Raw genomic sequence first — 20,188 nt, 5'->3', positions numbered from 1 at the left:
GGAAAAGAGCCTCATGAATAATTTCAGGACCTAAAAATAATCCCAAACTGGAATCTTCCCTTCACGCTTGAGCTGAGCAACATACAAGCATGGGTTTTTTTTACTTAATTAAGACAAAAGGAGATGCCAATTGATGGGAATTCTGAGACACAAGTTAAGCAGCGCGTGCCAAGGGTTTGATGGATCCTTTCAGCTTCTTGGCCTGATGGGATCACAACAGACCTCGGACTACTTGCGGTTTCCTTCCTTGGGACACCCGAGGATGGGAGCCCAGCCAAGCTTTAGGGCACAGACACACACAGGGGAACAGATACAACACCCTGAATTACGCCCATACCTTTGTGATGGGTTCCACCAATGGAACTGGGTCAGCCCAAAGGTTTATCCACCTCCTGTACTTGGCAGTGCAAATACACATAGCATAAACCAAAGGTATATTGATTATCTTCCCTGCATTCAGCAACCACTGTCATCTCTTGATCCAAAGGTCAATAAAACAAGTGAATTAGGATGCCCAACTTCACAGAAGTACCAGATTCCTTCTATAAGTTGTTAAATCTCATTTTACCAAGCAATAGCACCAGAAACATCCAATCTGTATAAGAACAGATCTTGACCGCGCTCCAACCCCACCAATCTCCAGTAATATCTCCAAGAAGTTCTGCTTCAGATTATGCTCATGACGATCAGTAACTACTCATAAAAGAGATGCTTCCCTTAAAAACTGGTGTAAAAAGTGAGATCATGAGATGAGAATTGGGTCTCTGTAAGTTTACTTCTAAATCCTGAAGTCCCTTCGGCAGCATGACTGAAGCCTTCAACTGAGAACAACTGAACTCTCAAAACATGTCACTTGAAATAGTTCATAGATTTCCAGGGAAAAACAAGGGGAAAACTCCTGCATTCATTTCCCACCTTGCTTTAACCTGAACTATGTCAACAGGGAAGCCGTCTGACATCCCACAGATGGGCAACGAGGTGGTGAGCAGACATCAGCCCATGTCAGACTTCCAACCCCATTTTGCTCCCTACACATCCCTACACAACCTTCCCTTCGAGCAGGATCACCCCTCATGCAGCCAAGGTTTGACATCTACTGGACAAACAGCTCCCAATAAGCTGTCACTGTGCAGCCAAGGGGCCTTAGTGTAAAGTCACTGTCTCAATAGGAGAGGATTCAAGGAGCAGGGGTTCACCCATAGGAGAAAAACCACACACCAAGGTGTTTCTCCATCAAAAGAGGCCAAGCAGCATCAGAACTACAAAGATTAGGCCAGACTTTTAGAAGAGGTTATCTCAGCACTGGCAGGAGACAAAAGATCAAGGTCAAGGTGGGTGATGCTCAGACACCCAGCAAACACAAGAGCCATGCAGCTCTACTTGTGAAGCGCAGTGAGTAAGCTGCTGTCTGATGCCTAAGAAGCATTGCTAGGGAACTGGGGCACCCAAGGGGCTGCTTAACCCTGTCAGACCCAAGAGATTTGGCTCCAGAAGTGGCAGCTCAGGTGAGTCACCCATTATCAGCCCTTCCAAAGGCTGGGAGGAGATGCCAGGTCTACCCTGGGAGCTGCTGCATGACCTGGACCACCAGTTTGTGAACTTGGTTAAGTCAAAGCAGTTGCACCCACCAGAATGGCAAACCAGAGCCTGCCCACAGCCTGATGACTGTATTGGTTAATACAGTCAATACTGGTCAGACACAGCATTTTCCTCCTGAAGAGCCCACAGCCCTCTGCAAACAACAGCTTGAAATAAATGAATCAATCATACTTTTATCAAAGAGTATGATTTATATAAAACCAAGGATAGAAACTCAAGTATTAAAGAGCCATCCCAGGTACCCAGATAAATGAAGAGCTTTCTTCAGGTCTGAATTAAGTGTGATTAGTTTCAGAAGAGGCTGATATCTGCACAGCTGCCTAGAGATTCAGCATGCCCAATTCCCATTAAAATGTATGGGGTGGAGGACAAGAACTTCCATGGGAAGGCCAATTTTCACTCAAACTTTCTCATTTACAGACTAAAGTAGCTCAGGATAGAAGCTCAGATGAGAAACTAAAGCTTTTGGAAGGCTCTTGGCTCTCCAGCTCTCCAAAAAGGGGCAGCACATCACAGTGTACCAAAGAAAGCAGCACCATGGATGAAACTGCAGTACAAAGCCTTATAGATCTTGTTCTCCTCAGCAACTCTTATTAAATACAACAGGGCTGTGTGCCTTTTTAAGGATGCTGGTCCAGGCTGGTCCAGGTCTGGTCCAGGCATTGTAAGGCAGAGAGCATCCAGTGGACATCTTGTCCCCTCGATATGACCACTGAAATAGCAGTTGTTTGGAAATGGATTGCACCAAGAGCCATTTGAAGTTGCAGAAAGCCTGGACAGCATCCAACATGAGATTGGATCACAGCACATTGCTGGGACCAAACACACTCCTTGATGCACTAACAGCTTTGGGGGAAGACAAGTGTCCCTGTTTCACGGTCTGATAGGGAGCCCAGAGTGACCCAAGCCTCTGGACAAAGTGAGATTGCTCTGGAATGAGCAGGGAAAAAGTCAAGCCTCACTTCTCAGGACTTGTTCAGTGCTGCCTCCTCCCAAACATCTGTCAACCCATCGCTCCGTTTCACTGATACCTTATCCTGCTTTGCACAATGTGCTCCTCAGCATCGTGACATTGACTTGCCTGCCAAGGACATACAGGAGTGAAGGGAGGACTTGGTGATAAGGAAGTTTCAAAGGGCTCTGGGAAGGAGCTTGGGGGAAGCAAAGGAATGCTGCAGGCCAGGCAGGGAAGACTCACAACTGTATGTGCACAACAACAGCCTCAGTTAAGCCTACAGACATCACCAGACAGCCTAATGCAGAGCTGTGTTGTCTGGGGAATGCTCCAGAGGAACCCCAGCACCCAACTGCAGTCCTGTATGTTTTGATAAGAGACTGTTAAAGGCCCACTTCTACAAACACGAGTCGCATTTTGTATAGATGGGGGCTGTAAATGTTATGTTAAAATCCCTCAATTGCCTTGAAGCTGATTCATGCTCTGCAACTGCCAAGGGAAAAAAGAACTAGTGAGGCCAGGATATTTCAGCTTGCTATCTGAAGTTATTTATAATAAACTCTGACTGAACTGAACACAGCAGGGCCAAAAGAGCAGAGGAAGCAGCGATGAAGGGTGGTAAAGCTCACGCTGTAATCCATCACCCCTGCTGCAGAACCGGTGTTCAAACAAGGCAAGGTCTGGCTTCCATCAGGCAAAGCCAGGAAACGTAGGGTTAAGGCCAGCCTGAACTTGGTCCTTGAGTGACCCCCTGACATTGCACTGTGACTCCAGCACTGCTGCCATAAGGGGATGGCTTGTGCCTTGTTTGCCTTTGGCTCTTCTCCTGAGCAGAGGCTGCAGAAGGACTTAGGGATCCCCTTTATGGCCCTCCCTTTATTTGCACTGGGACATGGGTCAGACTGCACCAGGCTGGTGAGCAAATAAGCTCCATCCCACCCAACTGCATCCCCACCTCCTCGCTGCTACAATCTGGTATTAGGACTGACATTAAACTGCAGGGCTGACTCAGAGGTAGCCGAGGGTATTTTACCCTCCCGAATTTCTCTCCAGCCTATGAAACATCACAGGCTGCCAAGAAATGATGCCTCAGATGTAGCTTCCCTTTCTTGTGATAAGCTGGTGGCTTAAATCCATCCTTCAACTGATACTGCCGCTGACACTGACCCATCCTGGAGAGCAGAGATGTGCTTTCAAACACAGCATTTAGAGCTAAACTGACAACTTATCAGGACAAAGTGATACGGAGCAGGCAGGGGATTGATTTTGCCTAACTGATCCCTCCTGTCTCACTTAAGGGCAAATGCCACAGCCCTTATCGAAATGAACAATCCCGCTGGGCTGCAACGGGACCATGGGAACACACAGGCACAACAGGGAACAACTGCCTTTCTTTGGTGAAAGCTCCATGCCTATGGAGCCTACATGCAAAACCCAGTCTCAGATAAGCAGCAACAATCAAGCATCAGATAAGCTCACAGCAAGATGGACTGATGATGTCTATGTAGCATCCAAAGCTTTACACCATTTAGCTGAAGTTATTTCCTTGCCTTATCTATAAGCCCTGCTTGTCCCTCAAGCCAACAGAGGCTCCTCTGGAGCACCTGGAGAGCACTAACCACATACACTTCTAAATTAGTCCTAATCTCTGGTTCCTGCTCAGAAAAGTCCTCTGTGCATGTGGATATGAGCTATTTTGAAGATGCTTCGCAGAAGGAATAGCCCAAGTCACAACCTCACCTCCATCACTTGCTCTCTGCATGACCCCTGCCAAGTCACCTCACTGGTTCCCTTCTTGCTTTCTGCGAGAGGACAACTTAATCTTCAAAGCAATCTCAGCCCCAGATTGCCTCTTTATGCTCTACAGCACCAGCAGAGGCTCTGGGCTCAGCCTAAGTGCTGCCCTGATGCAAATGCTAATAATGCAAATGGGCTCATCACCCATTTCCCATGCACACCAGAAGCAGGTCTGCAAGCTCCATCCCTTGATGAACATACATGGGAAAGCCTGGTAGGTACTTGTCAAAAACACAACAGAGCTACAAGGAAGCGAGCCATGACTCAGCAGGGCCTGGGAAGTTTCAGTGAGAGACATGTTTAGCAAAGAAATAACAAAAAGAAAGTAAAACCAGGATAAATATGGCCTTAACATGACCCTCCTTATTGCTATGGCTGAGCACTGATTTTTTTCCCACCCTGCTCTAGCAATAGGGTAAGATTTCACTTCATCATAACAGGAGCATCAAGGTATAGGTCAGAGATGGAGCTATCAGAGCAGGACTTGTACATGCCCCAAACACTGAGACATGGTCAGAAAAACAGGGTGAGCTTATGACATGGGAGAAGAGCATCTGGCCAGTTGTGAAATCCCTCTTCATCCCTCACCCTGGCCTCCACAACAGGAATACTCCCAACTTCAACAGGTCCAGGGCTCCTCTTTTAAATACCAAATTATCAGTCCAAGAACAGGGTCAGACTTCATAGTGAAAATGAGGAAAACCTCTTCAAAGCCTGTAGGAAAAGTATCACTTTTTCTGTCCAGAGCAGGCAAGCTCCAGATAACACAGACACTAAAAATAGGCACTCTCACAAGTGAGCCTCATCAACGAGGCAAAGGACAACAACATGCAGAAACTAAACCAGCTTTTGCCTGGTAAAGCAGTGCCAGCAAGAGATGCAAGAACTTACCCTGCACTCACTTTGTGCCTTGATAAGAGATTTAAGAGACCGTGGTAGTCATCGAGCTCTTCACGAGGCTCTCTTGATGTAAAACACACATGATTCAGTGCTAAGTGATTTTTTACTGCTGCCTTATAAACCCCTGTGAGGTCGAGGTCCGGGAGACCCACACCAGCAGTCGTGACTCTAATAAAAGCATTTACAGCACTGCTGTATGCTTGACACTGCAGAGCAGTCTTCAGGATCACCGACAGACACCACAACCACATCTGAACTACAGCATCCTTCTGACTTCTGCTCTTCCATTACCAGTGTTGAAAGAGATGGAATGAAAACCTTTCGTGGGAAGCGAGGTGAAGGAAATCCCAGCATATTTACAGACATGGCATTTACCAGGGCCCTTGGGAACGGATCCAAATCTCTTTCCTTGGGAACACATTTAATAGGATATCAACCTTCCTGGGGTTTGCTTCCCACTCTCTACCATCTCTCCCACCTGTCTGCCCATGCCTAGAAACCCAAACATGGTAAATATCAACCTAGGAAAAACCAAGATTCAGGAGAAATAGGTGATTTTTTTCCCCCTCCCTCCCTCAAAAGTTGCTCTGTACACTTCAGTCCTGCAGGCTATAAAATTCAATGAGCCATAATGCTCCAATCGTTACAAGGCTCCTAGTCCCCACCATGCCAAAGCAGCTCAGATTTAACAACATTACAGTGTACATTATACCATTACAGGCTCTGCACAAACACACAGAAGGGCCTGGTACTGAGAGGCTGGGGATATTCAGTGTGTTTAGGGCTAAATGCTGCTCCTGGACCATCAGCTTACCTCACCTGGATCACACAGCTAAGGAATAGGTTCTCAGTTTCCTTTCCAAACCCAAACTGATGCTTCCCTACACTCCTCCACAGGTGGAAACCCAAATATAATGATAAAGATCTCATGGATTCATTATTTCTCCCCAGGGCTTCCATAGCACCTCAAAGTCTGCCAGCATCTTTAAGGACAAACCCAACCAAGGAATAAATTTGCTTGCTATCTACCTCCATGAGAAAGGTTTTCATTCCTTTGCAAGGTAAAGTTGTTTTTTTGCTAGAAACAGCAGACAAATACATATAAAATCAGACGGATATTATGTATGTAGACACAAATACTGCATTTGTGTGTTCCTCTGCCCAAAACCTAAGCCTAAAGAATCTCTATTTGCAGCTCCAATAACCACAGTTTGCTTTGGCTGCTGGGGAGCTCTTCATCCTTGCCTCTCTCTGTCATCTCCAATGAAGGAGGTGTTAGTTCATGCTTTCTCTCCTTAACCACATCAAGAAGCAGCTTGGGCTGCAGCTCCTCTGAGACAGGAGCAGATCTCTATGCAAATACCTGTGTACCCATCCCGAGTCTCAGAGGGTTTAACTGAACAACAGGAAAACCAAAACAAAAGGCATGGCTGGAAAGGAGAGCAATGGAGATCAATGAGTCTGGGTACATTGAGCTTTGTGAGGGTCCCGGGGATGCCCTCCCCAAAAAGCATCCCTGTTTGCAACATTCACCCAACATCCCAGTTAATGTGACTCTCCAGGATTCTGGAACAGGACAGACGGCCCAAACATCCCATACCATAACTTATGGTTTATGTTCTGCAGCAAGATCTACCAAATACTAAACACTGAGGCAAATTCTCTTCCTACTTTGCACCATGAGGATGGAGGAAAGGAGCCAGGAGCTTGAATTCACCCTCTGTAGGGCCCAAGATCACAAATAGATGTCCACACACATACAAAGTCATCTTATTTCTCTGGGTGTTTTTTGGAGGCACTGCTTCTGAGCAGAACTGCAAGATACTGGTAGCATTGTGAGAGCACAACAATTTCCATCTGTCAATTGAAATGGGCAAAATTAGATCTCGAAGCTGCACATTTAATCCATTGCCAAACTAGTCTGCCTGGTACAGTGCTCAGAACAGACTTTTATTAAGGGAAAGAAAGAGGAAAATTGTCTTCTACAGCTGTATCTTGTCAAAGCTCCCCTCCTCCTCCTGGCCGACCAGCTCCAGAGTGACCGCTCCTATATTTCCCTGTGGCAGAAGGCTGGGAACAGCCCTGGAAGCCCAACACAGAGCTCATCAGCCTCTAATTCACTTCCAGTTTGTTTCTATGCAGGTTGATGACTCCTAATCGCTGGTTTAGAAATACAGTGCATGCCCTGATGATGTGAAGTTGGTCCAAGTTGTCTTAGAATTAACTATTAAGGGAGATCACATAATAACTTTCCTCCTATCCAGGCTAAATATTCAGTTTAAAGTTCATCTTACTTAAAATCACAAGGCTGCTTCAGCAGCTGGATTAAAGGATTGGACTCAAACACCAGATGCTACCTTAAGAATTAAGGGCAAAATCCGAGCTCAAGTTCCTTTAAAACATCTGTGTAAATAGAGGTAACATATTTCTTGCATGAGTTTTAATGCTGGTGGCAAAGGTTGCTGCTGCTGCGCAGGTTGAATGCCCAACCAGGTTGAATGCAGTGTGATGTGTGACAAGTAAAACACACCTGCACGTCCTTGGGTGTGCGATCCATGGAGCCAAGGCTGTACCCCTGGGACTCCTGATTCACACCAGGATAAGGAAAGGGCAGACCACAAGCTACGTGCATCATGCAGTGGAAAACTAATCGGAGCTCTGTAAGTAGGCAGCTCAGTGCTTCTTGTCTGCAGAAGCAATTTAAAAGCTAAACAACAACATGCAGAGACAAACGTGATTCAGAGTTCATTCATTGTAAACTAATGGCAGCCTGGTTGCTCTAACGGAGTTACTCCAGACATGTCATTTACAGTGTGGCAGATAAAGCTGAGACTTTGCTCCCACATAAGCTCAAGTGGATGCTTCTGACTGGCCTCACGGGAGCCAGTCCAAGCCCCAAAACCAAGCAAGAAAAGCCAAGGAAAAGGTAAGTTTAAACACAATTAAAATAGATCTAAAACAACTTTTACATTTAAAAACACGTCACCAAAATACAGCAAAGCATCTTAGATACTGCAGAAAATATCTATATCCAGTTTGGGGTCACACCACATAAAATCCCTCTGTAACATAAAGAAGAGATTAGCTATATAGGTCTTCTGTCCCCATTAATCAGCACAGCTCACTCATGTGATATATTGGCTTATGTTCCTAAAGGATTTGCCATCTAGGCATGCTGGAAAAAATACATATGGACTCAATACATAAAGCAAACTTGTAAACAAACTGCAAATTGAAACTGCATTTAGTGGTTCCCACCAGATTTGAGAGGTGAGAAAAGTGAAGGCAATTGGGAAAACTTTGCAAAGTGGAGCCTGGGATACATCTTATAAATGCCTGGAAAAGTAGGAAATTAGTGGCTCTGAAGGGTGATAAATCAGGGACCAAAACTAACAGAGTGAATTGGAGCTGTTTCACAGAGATTATAAGTGATCTTTAGTAAAAGCTTATGCAACAAGTTAACATCTCAGTTGCTCACTGGAGGGAAATACCCAGTACAGGGCAATATAAAAGCACTCAGCCTCATTCCTCATCAGACAATCCCACATTCCCATTCTTGGGCAATGCATCTTTTTAATAATCTCCCTACCTTAGGAATAACATCCTAAAATAATTCTGATTTCTATCTCCAATGAAACCATACACATTGGGAATTTGGATGTGTGGATGCAGAGAGTTAACTTTTGAATCCCTTGGCTTTTGTAGCAATAAAAGCACTAAGTTAAAGGGTGAGATAGGCAAGTTTTTCTAAGCACATTTGTAAATTAAACCCGCTGGAGGTATCTGCTGCAGTCCTGACTTGGGCCAACATGGGGCTAAATCCCTAAAACACAGAGAAGCTTCACACTCGGCTTGGAATTCAAACACCAGTGCAGCAGGGCCAGAGATGAATGGAGTATCTAGGGCTTCGATACAGGGCTGGTCTCACCAGCATAAGGGAAAGATCATAACTGGAGGTGAGGAGGGGTTAAATATGATTCTATTTACTGAGTATTATACTTCATTAGAGTCAAAGATCTAATTTTATTGTCATTACTTATCTTTCTGATTTACTTCATGCTCCTTGCTCAGATGGACCTTTTTATCCTTATTATGAGTCAACTCCATTTCATCAGACAATTTCACCAGTGTCATATCTGGCTTTCTGGTTTCTTTGTGCTCACGCTCCTGAACACGTACAGGTATTACCCACACCATCAGTCCCTGCTGCAAAGAGCTACAGCAAAACCTCATCCTCTTCAGAAGTAGTTCTGTCATTAGCTTTCTATCCCCCTTTTTTTCCCTGTTGCAAAAGTCATTTTGAAACCAGGAGCCAAGCACCAACTAACACCTGTTTGAGTCTGTAGAGAGCTTAACACCTTGCTCTGAGCAACCTGCCCACACTGACATTTGTCTTAAATATCACATACACCAGCAGCTTTGCCATAGGACAGGGATTTCCAACACAGATCCACGCTCCTGAATCTAGAAGTCAGGAATGAGGCATTTCACAGAGGTACAAGCTATGAGCAGCACTTAAGGAATTCAGGGTGCAATATAGAGGTCAGAGATGATGGGTTTGGGCCATGCCAGGGATGCAGGGATCATGACAAGCCAAGGAAGACGGCTTCTGACGGTATTAAAGATGCAAGCCAGGACTAAACTGTTGATTAGATGTATTGAGCCAACACAGAAATGGAAGGAGCTAAACCACATGTGGACAACATATTTTTAGCCGAGTTACAATTTACAAGACTTTTCTTCCTTATGTTTCCTAATTGCTTGTCATTCAGTGGGAGATGCTGCTGGGTGCACAGCACCTGCGCCTCTCACCAGATTCAGTGGGCGTCGTGGATGCTGAGCAGCTCCCAGGATGAGGCCAGAAATACATCTCTTTGCTAGCGGGTTTTTCCACAGCAAGCTAAATATTTTAACTGCAATATTTATATTCGGGGATGACAAATGATGATTCGGTCAAACCCTCCCCATTGCACTTGTCAGGAGACAGCCTGAATAAGAACAGATTAAAAGCAAAGGCTTTCCGATAAAGCTCCTCAAATCTGATATTGCACTTATTTATAGAGCGATCAAATGAAGTTTGTCAAACTGATCAGGAGTCCAGACCCCATCACTTATACCCACATCTCTACATGCTCAGTGTGAACCCCCCCAGCTCACAAACTGCAATGCTCCCACAGACACGGGAGCCAGAGCACATCAATCGTGCAATAAGGAATGAAGGCAACTGCAAGCCTCGTGTCAGAGAACAATTTATAAGGCTGCCAAGTAAACAGCCCAGCCCAGTACAAAGAACAGGGAGAAGGAGTGAAGACCAGAACGTTAGACACAGAGCAGATACACCATTTTGCATGAAGGGCATTTTTTCACTATCCAAGTATATAGACACCTAAACTGAGGAATGCTTGGATATAACACACAAGGATGCTATTCAGGATGTTAGGTCTGCCTCGAAGCGCTTAGAAAGGCAACAGCAAGTGCTGCAAGAAGCACTTGAGAAAACAAACATGATTAAAAGAATGAACCCCAGATCTGATGCAGGCAGAGACTCTACCCAAAGACGAGAACAGAGCCAAGTCCCATAGAAATCAGCTGGCACCAACCAGCTCTGTAGCCACTTGAGAAAACAACAGAGGGGTTTTTTGTCTGACTAAGGCACAGAGAACTCAACCTATCTCATGAATCACGACGTGGTTTTCTGAATCACAAAATAACCAGCAAAGTTGCTCGTGCCTTATCAAAGGCCGTGCTGCAAAGCTGATGCTCGGTGCTGTGATGGAAAGCAGTCCCGTGTTGCAGTCACCATACAGTAAAACCCTTTGCGGCAATGAAACAAACTGGTGATGGCACAGTCTCAAGGCACGTGGATGGTTGAGCTGCTGATGGCCACCATCGTTGTGTTACACAGGCATGAATCAACAAGGACCCGGAGCTGCATCCAAATCCCCCTCAAGGCATAAGGACACCCAGGGATTGATAACAGGTAACTCAACACCTCCTTGATCAACATGTTAACAACCGCAAAAATCAACGTATTAAAGAGAACACCCATCTGGATACAGGCAGAGCTCTGTGTTTCTGCAGAGCCATCAGCTAACAGCAGCGCTTGGGAAGAGCCAGGAAAAGACCTCGGAGGATGGCAAAACCCAAAATCTGGCTCTCTACCACCCAACGTGCTCGGAGTACACAAAGTCCCACCCACAGACCTCTATAAATAAACCCATGTAGGAGATCCAGGACTGAAGAAATAAGTTTGCTTCCAATTATACAGCTTTTTAAAAGACACAATACAACTTGACAGCAAAAACTCAGTTTTAAGCACTGCTCATGCCATAAGAGCTATATTTGTGCTGATTATTGGCCCTGAACTCTCACTTATAAGTGGGTTTCAGGTTGAAGTTGGGTTTGGGGTTAACCCTGGAGCTCAGAAGGAGACTCCAGCGTGGGATCCGTCACCTCAGAAAGCTGAAGAATGACACTACACAGCAAACAGCTCAACAAAAGTCAACCGTGACAATCAGACTCAGCCTGAACACTTCCTGCTCCTTTGATTAAACCTCAATGGACACAGCTCTTTGATTATTGCTCCCACACCTGAAAATCAGCTCCTTGCAGATCTTTTGCTTTCTGTTGTTTGAGAATTCCAAAGTTTCTTGGGTTTATTAATACAAAACCCATGCAAATGAGGGGGGGGGGAGGGGATTTTTTCCCGGTTGTTCTTCACATTCCCAAACGCAGCTATTAAAAACCCAAACGTGCATCCACTACATCTGCCCCCTCCACAGTTTTCCCATGGATGCATGCCTCCGGCTGGGCAGATTCCCGGCTCCGAAAGCTGATCCCGGCCCCACCTGTCCCCCTGAGAACCAGGCAATGGCTTTTTTTAGCTATATCTAAGCCTGGCAGTAGCCCCCCCTGCTTAAGCTGCAGAGGCAAACCATGCTTTTGGCCCTGCCGTGGTGGATTTCCACCTGCTCCAGGCCACAGGTCTGGGCTATCTCTGCTACCAACAAGTATTCGGAGCGGCCGGGGTGGTTTTCATGGTTCACATCATCTGGATTGATGAGGATTTGCCGGTAGACGCACGTGAAATGCACTCGACAGCATTCCCAAAACTGTATTTGGGATTTTGGATGCTGACGTAGATGGTCTGCGGTGGGATGAAGATCCCTGCCTCTGCCAGGAGCATCCCATGGGATCACCCTTGAGAACCGATAGGAACCTGATGGGAACCAGACCCCGAACCTGCAGTATGGGACACCCTTGCTTCTCCAAGGCATGCTGGGGAGACAGACAACTCTGTCTGCAGCCTGGGGATGCAGGGGTGAAGTCTTTCTGTCTGGTGGCAGGGGGAAACACACACAAGTTTTGGAGCTGAAACACTGCAGAGAAGACACACGGAGATGCATTCCCACACTGGAAAACACTCAGTGAGCATAGGGAGAGGAACAACATGGACATCAGTGGCACAGAGCGAGACCTTTTCCCCCCTCACCCTAAAATAAACCCCAAAGAGAGCTAAGGAAAGCTCTCCCAGCAAGGAAAAGCAGCACTGAAGGAAGGCACCAGCTTTTCAGAGGGGTTAGCGCTCCCCAGATGAGCAAGCAGCTCAGGGAAGCTCTTCAGAGTCAGATTTTAGGGGACTTCACAGCCTTCCTTTTGTAACAGAGGAAGATTTTAATGCAAAGCAAGTGGGTTATGGACCCATGCTTCTGGGTGGACATGAACAGTCACCAAAACTGCACAACTGCCCAGAAACCACCTTTGTGTTGCAATCTTCTCTTTCAAGTTACTCACTCATTCCTTGAAACAGGCGCATGAGGAGCCTCAGTCCTCATCACACCATCCACTCCTCGAGTCTCCCCACATCGCTGCTTTCCAAGTGCCGCAGCACCACGGCAATGGCTTGTCCCTGAGTTGCTCAACCTCCAGCTGCCTGCTGTCCAACACGAGCCACCCACCACCCAGGCACAGCACCAGCTCCTAAGCAAGACACGCATCTCCTCCCAGCAACACAGGTACTCTCCCCAAGACACTTAGAAGTCAACACCAAAGGATTATTCTCCCTGCGATGCATGGGACTGTTGGTGACTGGGAGAAGGGGGGGGAAATCCCAACAAGGAGCTGGTTTTGCTGGGAATAGGAGTCCCTATTGCTGCGATACATAGTGAGCTTTGTTCTGCCACAACCGAAACATACTGGTGCTGACAGCAAGAACACCACAACACAGGGCTGACGGAGTTATGTTAGATTTTGGCTTCACTACTAACCCACCGTCACAATTTCCACCTAATGTTATGTCAGATGGGTAAGTTTTATGAAGGAACTCACTCTCCTGTGAAATATGAGGTGATGCTGAAAGGCAAAATCAAAGCAGAGCCTCATCTTACAGCAGCATGAGCACACCTGAACTCTTCCACACAAGCACCGATACCTCTGTGCTTTGGTCTCCTCCTGCTGCCAATTCCTTTTCCAGCTGTATCAGCTTTAGGGATGCCAAACCCAGGGCATGCATAGGAGAGCGAGATCCCACTAAAAGAGCTGTAGAAGGCTTCTCCCTCTCACCTGCCCCAAAGTTTTGAAACAGGATAACTTGCTTTAAGGGAAGAGATCCATCCTGACCCACTCTCAGCTCCAACACAACAGTGTCCTTCCCAAGCCCCTCCAGGACCGGGTATATCACTTTCTTGTTATGGAACCTTCATTTACCTTGAGTATTTACGTAACTAAAGCATCGCTGAGGAGATGAACTACTTGTTTACACCTCCCTTCCATCCGCACGCATGGATGAGCCTGGTTCCCCCCTCGCAACAGTGCCAAGCGGAAACCTCTCTGCACAAGTCAACATAAACCTAGTTCCAACAAGAGGCACACCAAGGCCTTAAATACTGTGGGGTTTCCCTTTGATTATTTCACCTAATAACACCCCCAAGAAGCATCCAGGGGAGGATTGTGCAATTCCTCCTCCTGACAACACTCGACTTGGGGGTGTTGCTGAGGAGCACAGTGAGCTCAGACACACACGGGTTGCTCTGCTTAACTGAAGTGAGATCAATAACAACCATATTAATAAATAATGCTTTTAATAGCAGTGGCAGGATGTAGGCAGCAAACTGCAGGCAGGTATCGGGGACAGGTAAAAGCATGAATTGTCCGCACTATATCAATGCTTCCAAGCCGATGCGCAGAGCAAAGCTAAAAGCTCACTTTCTGAAGGTTATCAAGACAGACTGACAACTCTCTGCTTGCACACAAGCATTTCGGGTAGAATTCAATTTGCCGGATGTCACAGCAAAGAGAAGCACACTGCTCTCTCCATTTAGCATTAATAAACTGGGCAATGGACACAGGGAACGGGCTGAGATTTAGGGGTTTGATGTCCTCTCCCTTCCCTGCCTGCAAGTTGCCAAAGAACAAAAGCAAAGAGGAGGTTTTGGGACCCGAGGTATGCCTTATCCAAAGCAACTCCAACCCGCTCCATCTCTATGCGAGGAGAAGGCACACACGAGATCGGAGCTGCTCTTATATAAACAGTGCAGGGGTCAGCACTTGTCTGAAATTCCCCACTGTGACTAAAACAAATACGAGGCTGTCCTTAAACTTTGCTCCTCATCACCCCATCAGGAGATAAGTGAAGTTGAGGGGTTCTCCCCTCTGTGGGTCCTACAGGGCTGCAGCGCAGCACCCTGCACCCCAGCGGGATGCTGAGGCTGAGCACCTTGTCCTGCCGCCCCATCCCTCTTGCTCCCACACCGAACAGTGGAACGAGGCTGGTGCAAGCATGGGGACCTCAGTGTGTGCCTCCCCTAAATGAGGCCAGCGGGATGAGCACAGGGGGAACAGGCTCCCTGCCTGTCCCACTCCTGCAGACCCCACATCCCACTTCCCGAGATGGGGATCGGGACAGCACAGAGACACTGGGAACCCCGTGGGCTTTGTGGCATCACCATGTGCCCGAGGAAGCAGTGAGACCCCAGGATGCAGAACCCCGACGGGGTGCGAAGGGGGGTCCAGGGGAGGGATATCCCCGTGGGGGGGTAGGGGGTGCGTTGTCCCTCGGGGAAAGGATATGGATTACAGACCAGCCTGAGGCACCAGCTGCGCGGGCGGGTGGTTTGCTTGAGGCAGAAGAAGGCGGTGGGTGCCAGCGCCGGGTAAGGCACCTGCTCCTCCTCCTCGGAGGCCAGGTCGGGCTGCGGGTCGCGGCCGGGAGAACCGCCGGAGCCGGCATCCTCCGGCGGCTGCTGCTCGGCGGGGCGGCGCGGCGGCACGGTGATGGGCACCCGCACCTCGCCGCCGGCCGGGCGCGGCAGCGACTCCGGGCTCTCGCCATCAGTCATGGTAGCGGCCGGGACCTGCGGGGCAAGGGTAGGGGGTCAGGGCCGGCGGCCCCCTCCCCCGGAGCGGGGAGCGGCTCCCACCTGGCCCCGGCGCTCCAGACACAACAAAGAAGGGCGAGGAAAGGAAGGGGGGAGTCGAGCCTTCACCCGGGCGCGGCCGTTCCCACCCCCCGGGGAAGCGGGGATCCCCTTCTGCAACCCCCGGTGTGCCCCCACCCACCGGCGTTTTCCTTTGTACGTATGGAAAATGGATGGAGATGGGGATACCGGGGGGGATGTGGGTGTCCTACCTTAGTTTGGCGGAGCGCGGTGTCCCCACGAGCATAGCCGTGCCTTTCCAGTTCACATGGGACCAGGCAGCAATCGGGGCGCCGGGAAGCGGCGGAATCTTCCCCCCCCCTCCCTCCCCTCGCACACCACCCCCTAAATCCAACGAGGGGAGGGCTGGGGCTCGGCGTGCGGCGCTCGCCCGCGGGGATGGAGGATGGAGAAGGAGGAGTGGTGTTGATGGGGGCCCTTCCCGAGCCGAGCGGAGCCTCTCCCGACGGTAATCCCAAGGAGCGAGCAGGCAGCTCCGCAGCCGCTCTTGCAAAGCTTCAGCCGCGCTGAACAGGAAACTTCGGATTTACCGGGGGAGGAGGGAGAGGAGAGGGGAGGAGAGAGGCGGAGGGGGCTGGGAGAGGGGGGCGGGCAGCCGGGAGGAGCCGGGGCAGCCCCGGGGGGTCGGGACCGGAGAGGGGGGCACCGCCCGTACGGTCCCACCCGAGGCCACGCTGCTGTCTCCCCGATCCTCCGCCTTTGTTCAGGCTCCGGGCGATGCGTGGCTAAGGGCAGAGCGCTCAGGGCCTCTTGGGGAGACACCACCACGAGTGGAAGGCGGAGGGGTTGGGGGGGAAGGAGAGGAGAACCCCCACGCTGGGGAAAGGGCTTTGCAAAGCCGGCGGAGGGGAGCAGGGGGGATGCGAGGCTGCCACAGCCCCTAAAACCCGGCTTGCATCCCCCCCCACAGCCCTTAATTCATTGGTTTTAATAAAGAAATGTATAAACCCAAGTGCGAGGTCGGAGCATTTTAATAACCAAAGCTCGGCTCTTCAGCTGCTGTGATTTGTAGCTGAGTAGCTAATCTGCTCAAGGGCTTAGCTTGGAGGGATCAGAATAAACAGATAATAGAAAAGTCGTTACAGGCACCATCCCCTTAAACTCTGCTTAAGAAGTTTTATTCTTACTGAGTTCTTTCAAATTCTGTGAATTATATATATATAAATACATATATATATAGCGTATGAATGTAGTGCAGGTGGAGGGGGGAAGAGATGAAGAACTGTTAGCTAGGTACATTCCCCTCGACTGGAATGTTTGAAAGAGTGAGTTCATTATATACCAGCACATTCAATTTGCAAATGCAGTTCCCAATGCTATTCTTCATGGTTAATAACTGGGAATTGATTGAAAAGAGAGGTCATGCAGCTTTCAAAGCAGAAAGAGCCGAACCTAATGGGGCTAGTAAGGAGATGGTTTTACATACACACTTTCAATGGCTGTTTTATTAGATGTTTGCAGGTTGTGATTAACAGTATGTGGCAATTTTATTATTGAGCAAACAATGCCTCTGACAAGTAGGACACAGCCTGCAAAGAGAACCTGAACTGTGCAAAGAAGAGATTGCACTTGGAGTTTCCACACGTTTATACCAGCTAATTAGGGCAAATCATAACATTACTGTGGGAAGGGAGGATCTGTGGGTGAGTTGGTGGAGCTCTGCTCGAGGAGTCTTCCTCTCAAATTATCCTGCTCAGGAATATGACCTTTACAGGGAGAAGGCAGGTTTACTTAAGTGGGAATTGGGAGGAGAGGCCAAGCCTCCAGAGCAAGCTTTCTCCCAAAGGCAGAAGCTGCCCAGGCAATAGGGCCTCCCCTCCGGCCCTGTGTCTGGAGAGCAGGATGCGGCCCCCACAGCTGACAAATCCATCTTCAAAGCTCGTTCCCAGCCAGCTGTCCCTGAGCACCGGCTCCTGCCCTTCCCAACACAGGCTGGGTGGAAGCTCAAAGCTGCTGTGGCTGCAGAGATCCATCCTGTAACCAGGGACACGGCAAGCTGGGCATTTCCAAGGTCTTAAGGTGTTGCCTGGAAAGTATTTAAAGCCTTATTAATAAGCACCATGCAATGATGGTGTCTGAGAAGGACTTTCATTGTAAAACAGGGCTGATAAAGAATACCCAGAGAAGCTGTGTCTGCCCCATCCCCTGCAGTGTTCAAGGATGGGGTTTAGAGAAACCTGGTCCAGTGGAAGGAGTCCCTGCCCGTATCCTTGGAACTGGAAGGGAACTTAACAGTCCTTTTCAACCTAAACCATTTAATGATTCTATGATTAGGCCCAGCCTGACCCCAATGGGGATTTTTGCCTCCTTGCAGCAATCAGGATTAATTACAAAGTTGGGCATTACTGAAAAGAGACATTCTGTTGGCACAAGTATCTGCTTCCTCCTGTAGTTCCTGCTTAACCCACACAGTGGTTGGAAGGAGTAGGCCAGATTCTGTTCCATTTACTCCAGACTTCTCTCCAGCTGACAGCACTGAGAGCAGTAGCACTTCTGCACATTTACATGAGTCAGAAGGATCTGGCCACAGCAATTCTGTCATTAATAAACCACCAGAAATCTTAAGATCAATACCAATCCGAGAATACACATGCCCTGAATGGGCACTTGGCTTGCAAAATCACAGCTGACATAATGGGATGTGTAATGCTCTTAGCTGGCCCTAATAAATCGTCCCCCAGCTGGCACGCACCCGGGGGTATTACAGCCTGCGTGCAAAGAGGACAGGCTGGAGATGTGCACATCTGCCCCACAACTGCACAGCCTGGTGAGGAGAGCTGGGATCCCTGTCCTGGGCTCACAACTGGGCCTTGGGAGAGCAAAAGGTCTGGGTCCCATTGTGGGAGACATCACCCACCCTGGGTGTTCACTGTGGTGGGAGCTCAGCAGGGAGAGCTCACAGGGTTCCTGAAGTTATCAGAGCCACAATGGTTCCAACAGCTCAGAAAGCAGATCTGCCCTGACCATCACAGCCTGCGGACTGAGGACACCTCAATTCCCCTTCTGCCTGATCTTCCCCATTTGATGCTCTTTAGCACGTAGCAGGCATTTACAATCTGTCACAGAAAGACAAGATAGGACTTTACAAGAACATTATAAAATCATAGAACAGTTTGGGTGGGAAAGGACCTTAAGGCTCATCCAGTTCCAAACCCTGTCACAGGCAGGGACACCTTCCACTGGAGCAGCTGCTCCAAGCCCCGTCCAGCCCAGCCTTGAACACTGCCAGGGATGGGGCAGCCACAGCTTCTTGCACACAATCCCTGCTTGTCTCAGGTAATTTTCATAAAGCAGCTGAATTTAATATTCTCCTATTTAATATTCCTCCTCCAAACTTGCCTATAACCTCTCAAAGGCTGTAAACGTTCCAGCAACCCTGCTGAAGGACTGAACACCACCTCCAGCCCTGCACCCTGCCCAGCTCCTGGCTGCTATGCTTTGAGTCAGGAGCCACCCGAAGGAGACCCACTGCCGCACTGACACCCCACTAGGATTAAACTCCTGTTCCTCAAGGTCACGGGCATGGTGAGAGTGGGATGAGGCATCCCTGTGTGTCTCACACCCTGCTTGCTAGCGAGGCTCCAAGAGGAGCCCTTGCCAACATTTATAAACTGCTGGGTGTGCCATCGTAGCGTAGTGTCAGATGAAACCCAGACAGTAAATCAAGCAGCGTAGCAGAGCTTAATGCCCTCGTCTGTGCCTGTACGTGATGTGCAGCCTCTTCCCGTAGAATCACAAGCATCAGCTGGGGAAAATAAAAGTCAATATGAAACCCCTATTTGACTTTTGGAGTTTGATGCTCCAGGTTGCCCAGGCTAAGATGAGACTAGCAGGTCAGCGATGTGGTTTAAAGCTTCTTTGTGTTCTTATGCCTATTAAGCTGACCTCTTACAGACAAAGTCTGACAGAGTTGCTGAATACTTTATGTAACCTTTTTTTTACTGGATCTCATTCTAGCTGACTCAAATCTGGGTTTTTTTCTGATTGCAGAAAAACCTTCAAACAAGGAACAATCTAGCTAATAGTGCTTGCATAAATCATCCTCCAAATAATGAGTATCTGTGGAGTGAACTCATTTAGCTAAATAGATGGAGGGCCACTTTAAAGTTATTTAGAAGGATTAACAAAAGGGAAGGGAAATGAAAAACAGAGAATAAATTGACGGGAGAAGGGGAAAATTATGTTGGAAACAATGAATTTATTATAATTCAAGATGGTAAAGAGAAATTGCCAAAAAACTGAGATTGGCACCGTGGCTGTGCTGGTGCTCAAATGTATCTTTAATTAAACTACGTGGATGTAAAAATGCATTTTTAAAATAGAGATAAATAGGTCCCCAGCCAACATTAGATATTCATTTTTACAGCTTTCAAATTCATCCATAATTTGTCATTTCCTCAGTACAAGAAAACACTTATCTACTTGGGGGATAGTTCTGCCGCTGCACTCGCCATTGCCTTCATCAACCACTGAGTACAGAATGCCAAACTGCTCCTACCCC

At 48.2% G+C, this 20,188-nt stretch overlaps 1 protein-coding gene across 1 annotated transcript in view; it reads right to left on the bottom strand.

Moving 5' to 3' along the window:
* The window catches only part of CACNA1H (calcium voltage-gated channel subunit alpha1 H), a 225,953-nt gene extending 210,365 nt beyond the window's left edge, over positions 1–15,588 (bottom strand). Inside the window, exon 1 of the mRNA XM_034065342.1 lies at positions 15,331–15,588. Coding sequence (XP_033921233.1) covers positions 15,331–15,588 — 258 coding nt within the window. The remainder of the gene's footprint in view (positions 1–15,330) is intronic.
* Positions 15,589–20,188: the final 4,600 nt, after the last annotated feature.

The sequence above is a fragment of the Melopsittacus undulatus genome, chromosome 8 (genome assembly GCF_012275295.1).
Source record: "Melopsittacus undulatus isolate bMelUnd1 chromosome 8, bMelUnd1.mat.Z, whole genome shotgun sequence".
NCBI lineage: Eukaryota > Metazoa > Chordata > Aves > Psittaciformes > Psittaculidae > Melopsittacus > Melopsittacus undulatus.
The sequence above is the reverse complement of the archived record's forward strand: the minus strand, read 5'-3'. Positions and strand labels throughout refer to the sequence as shown.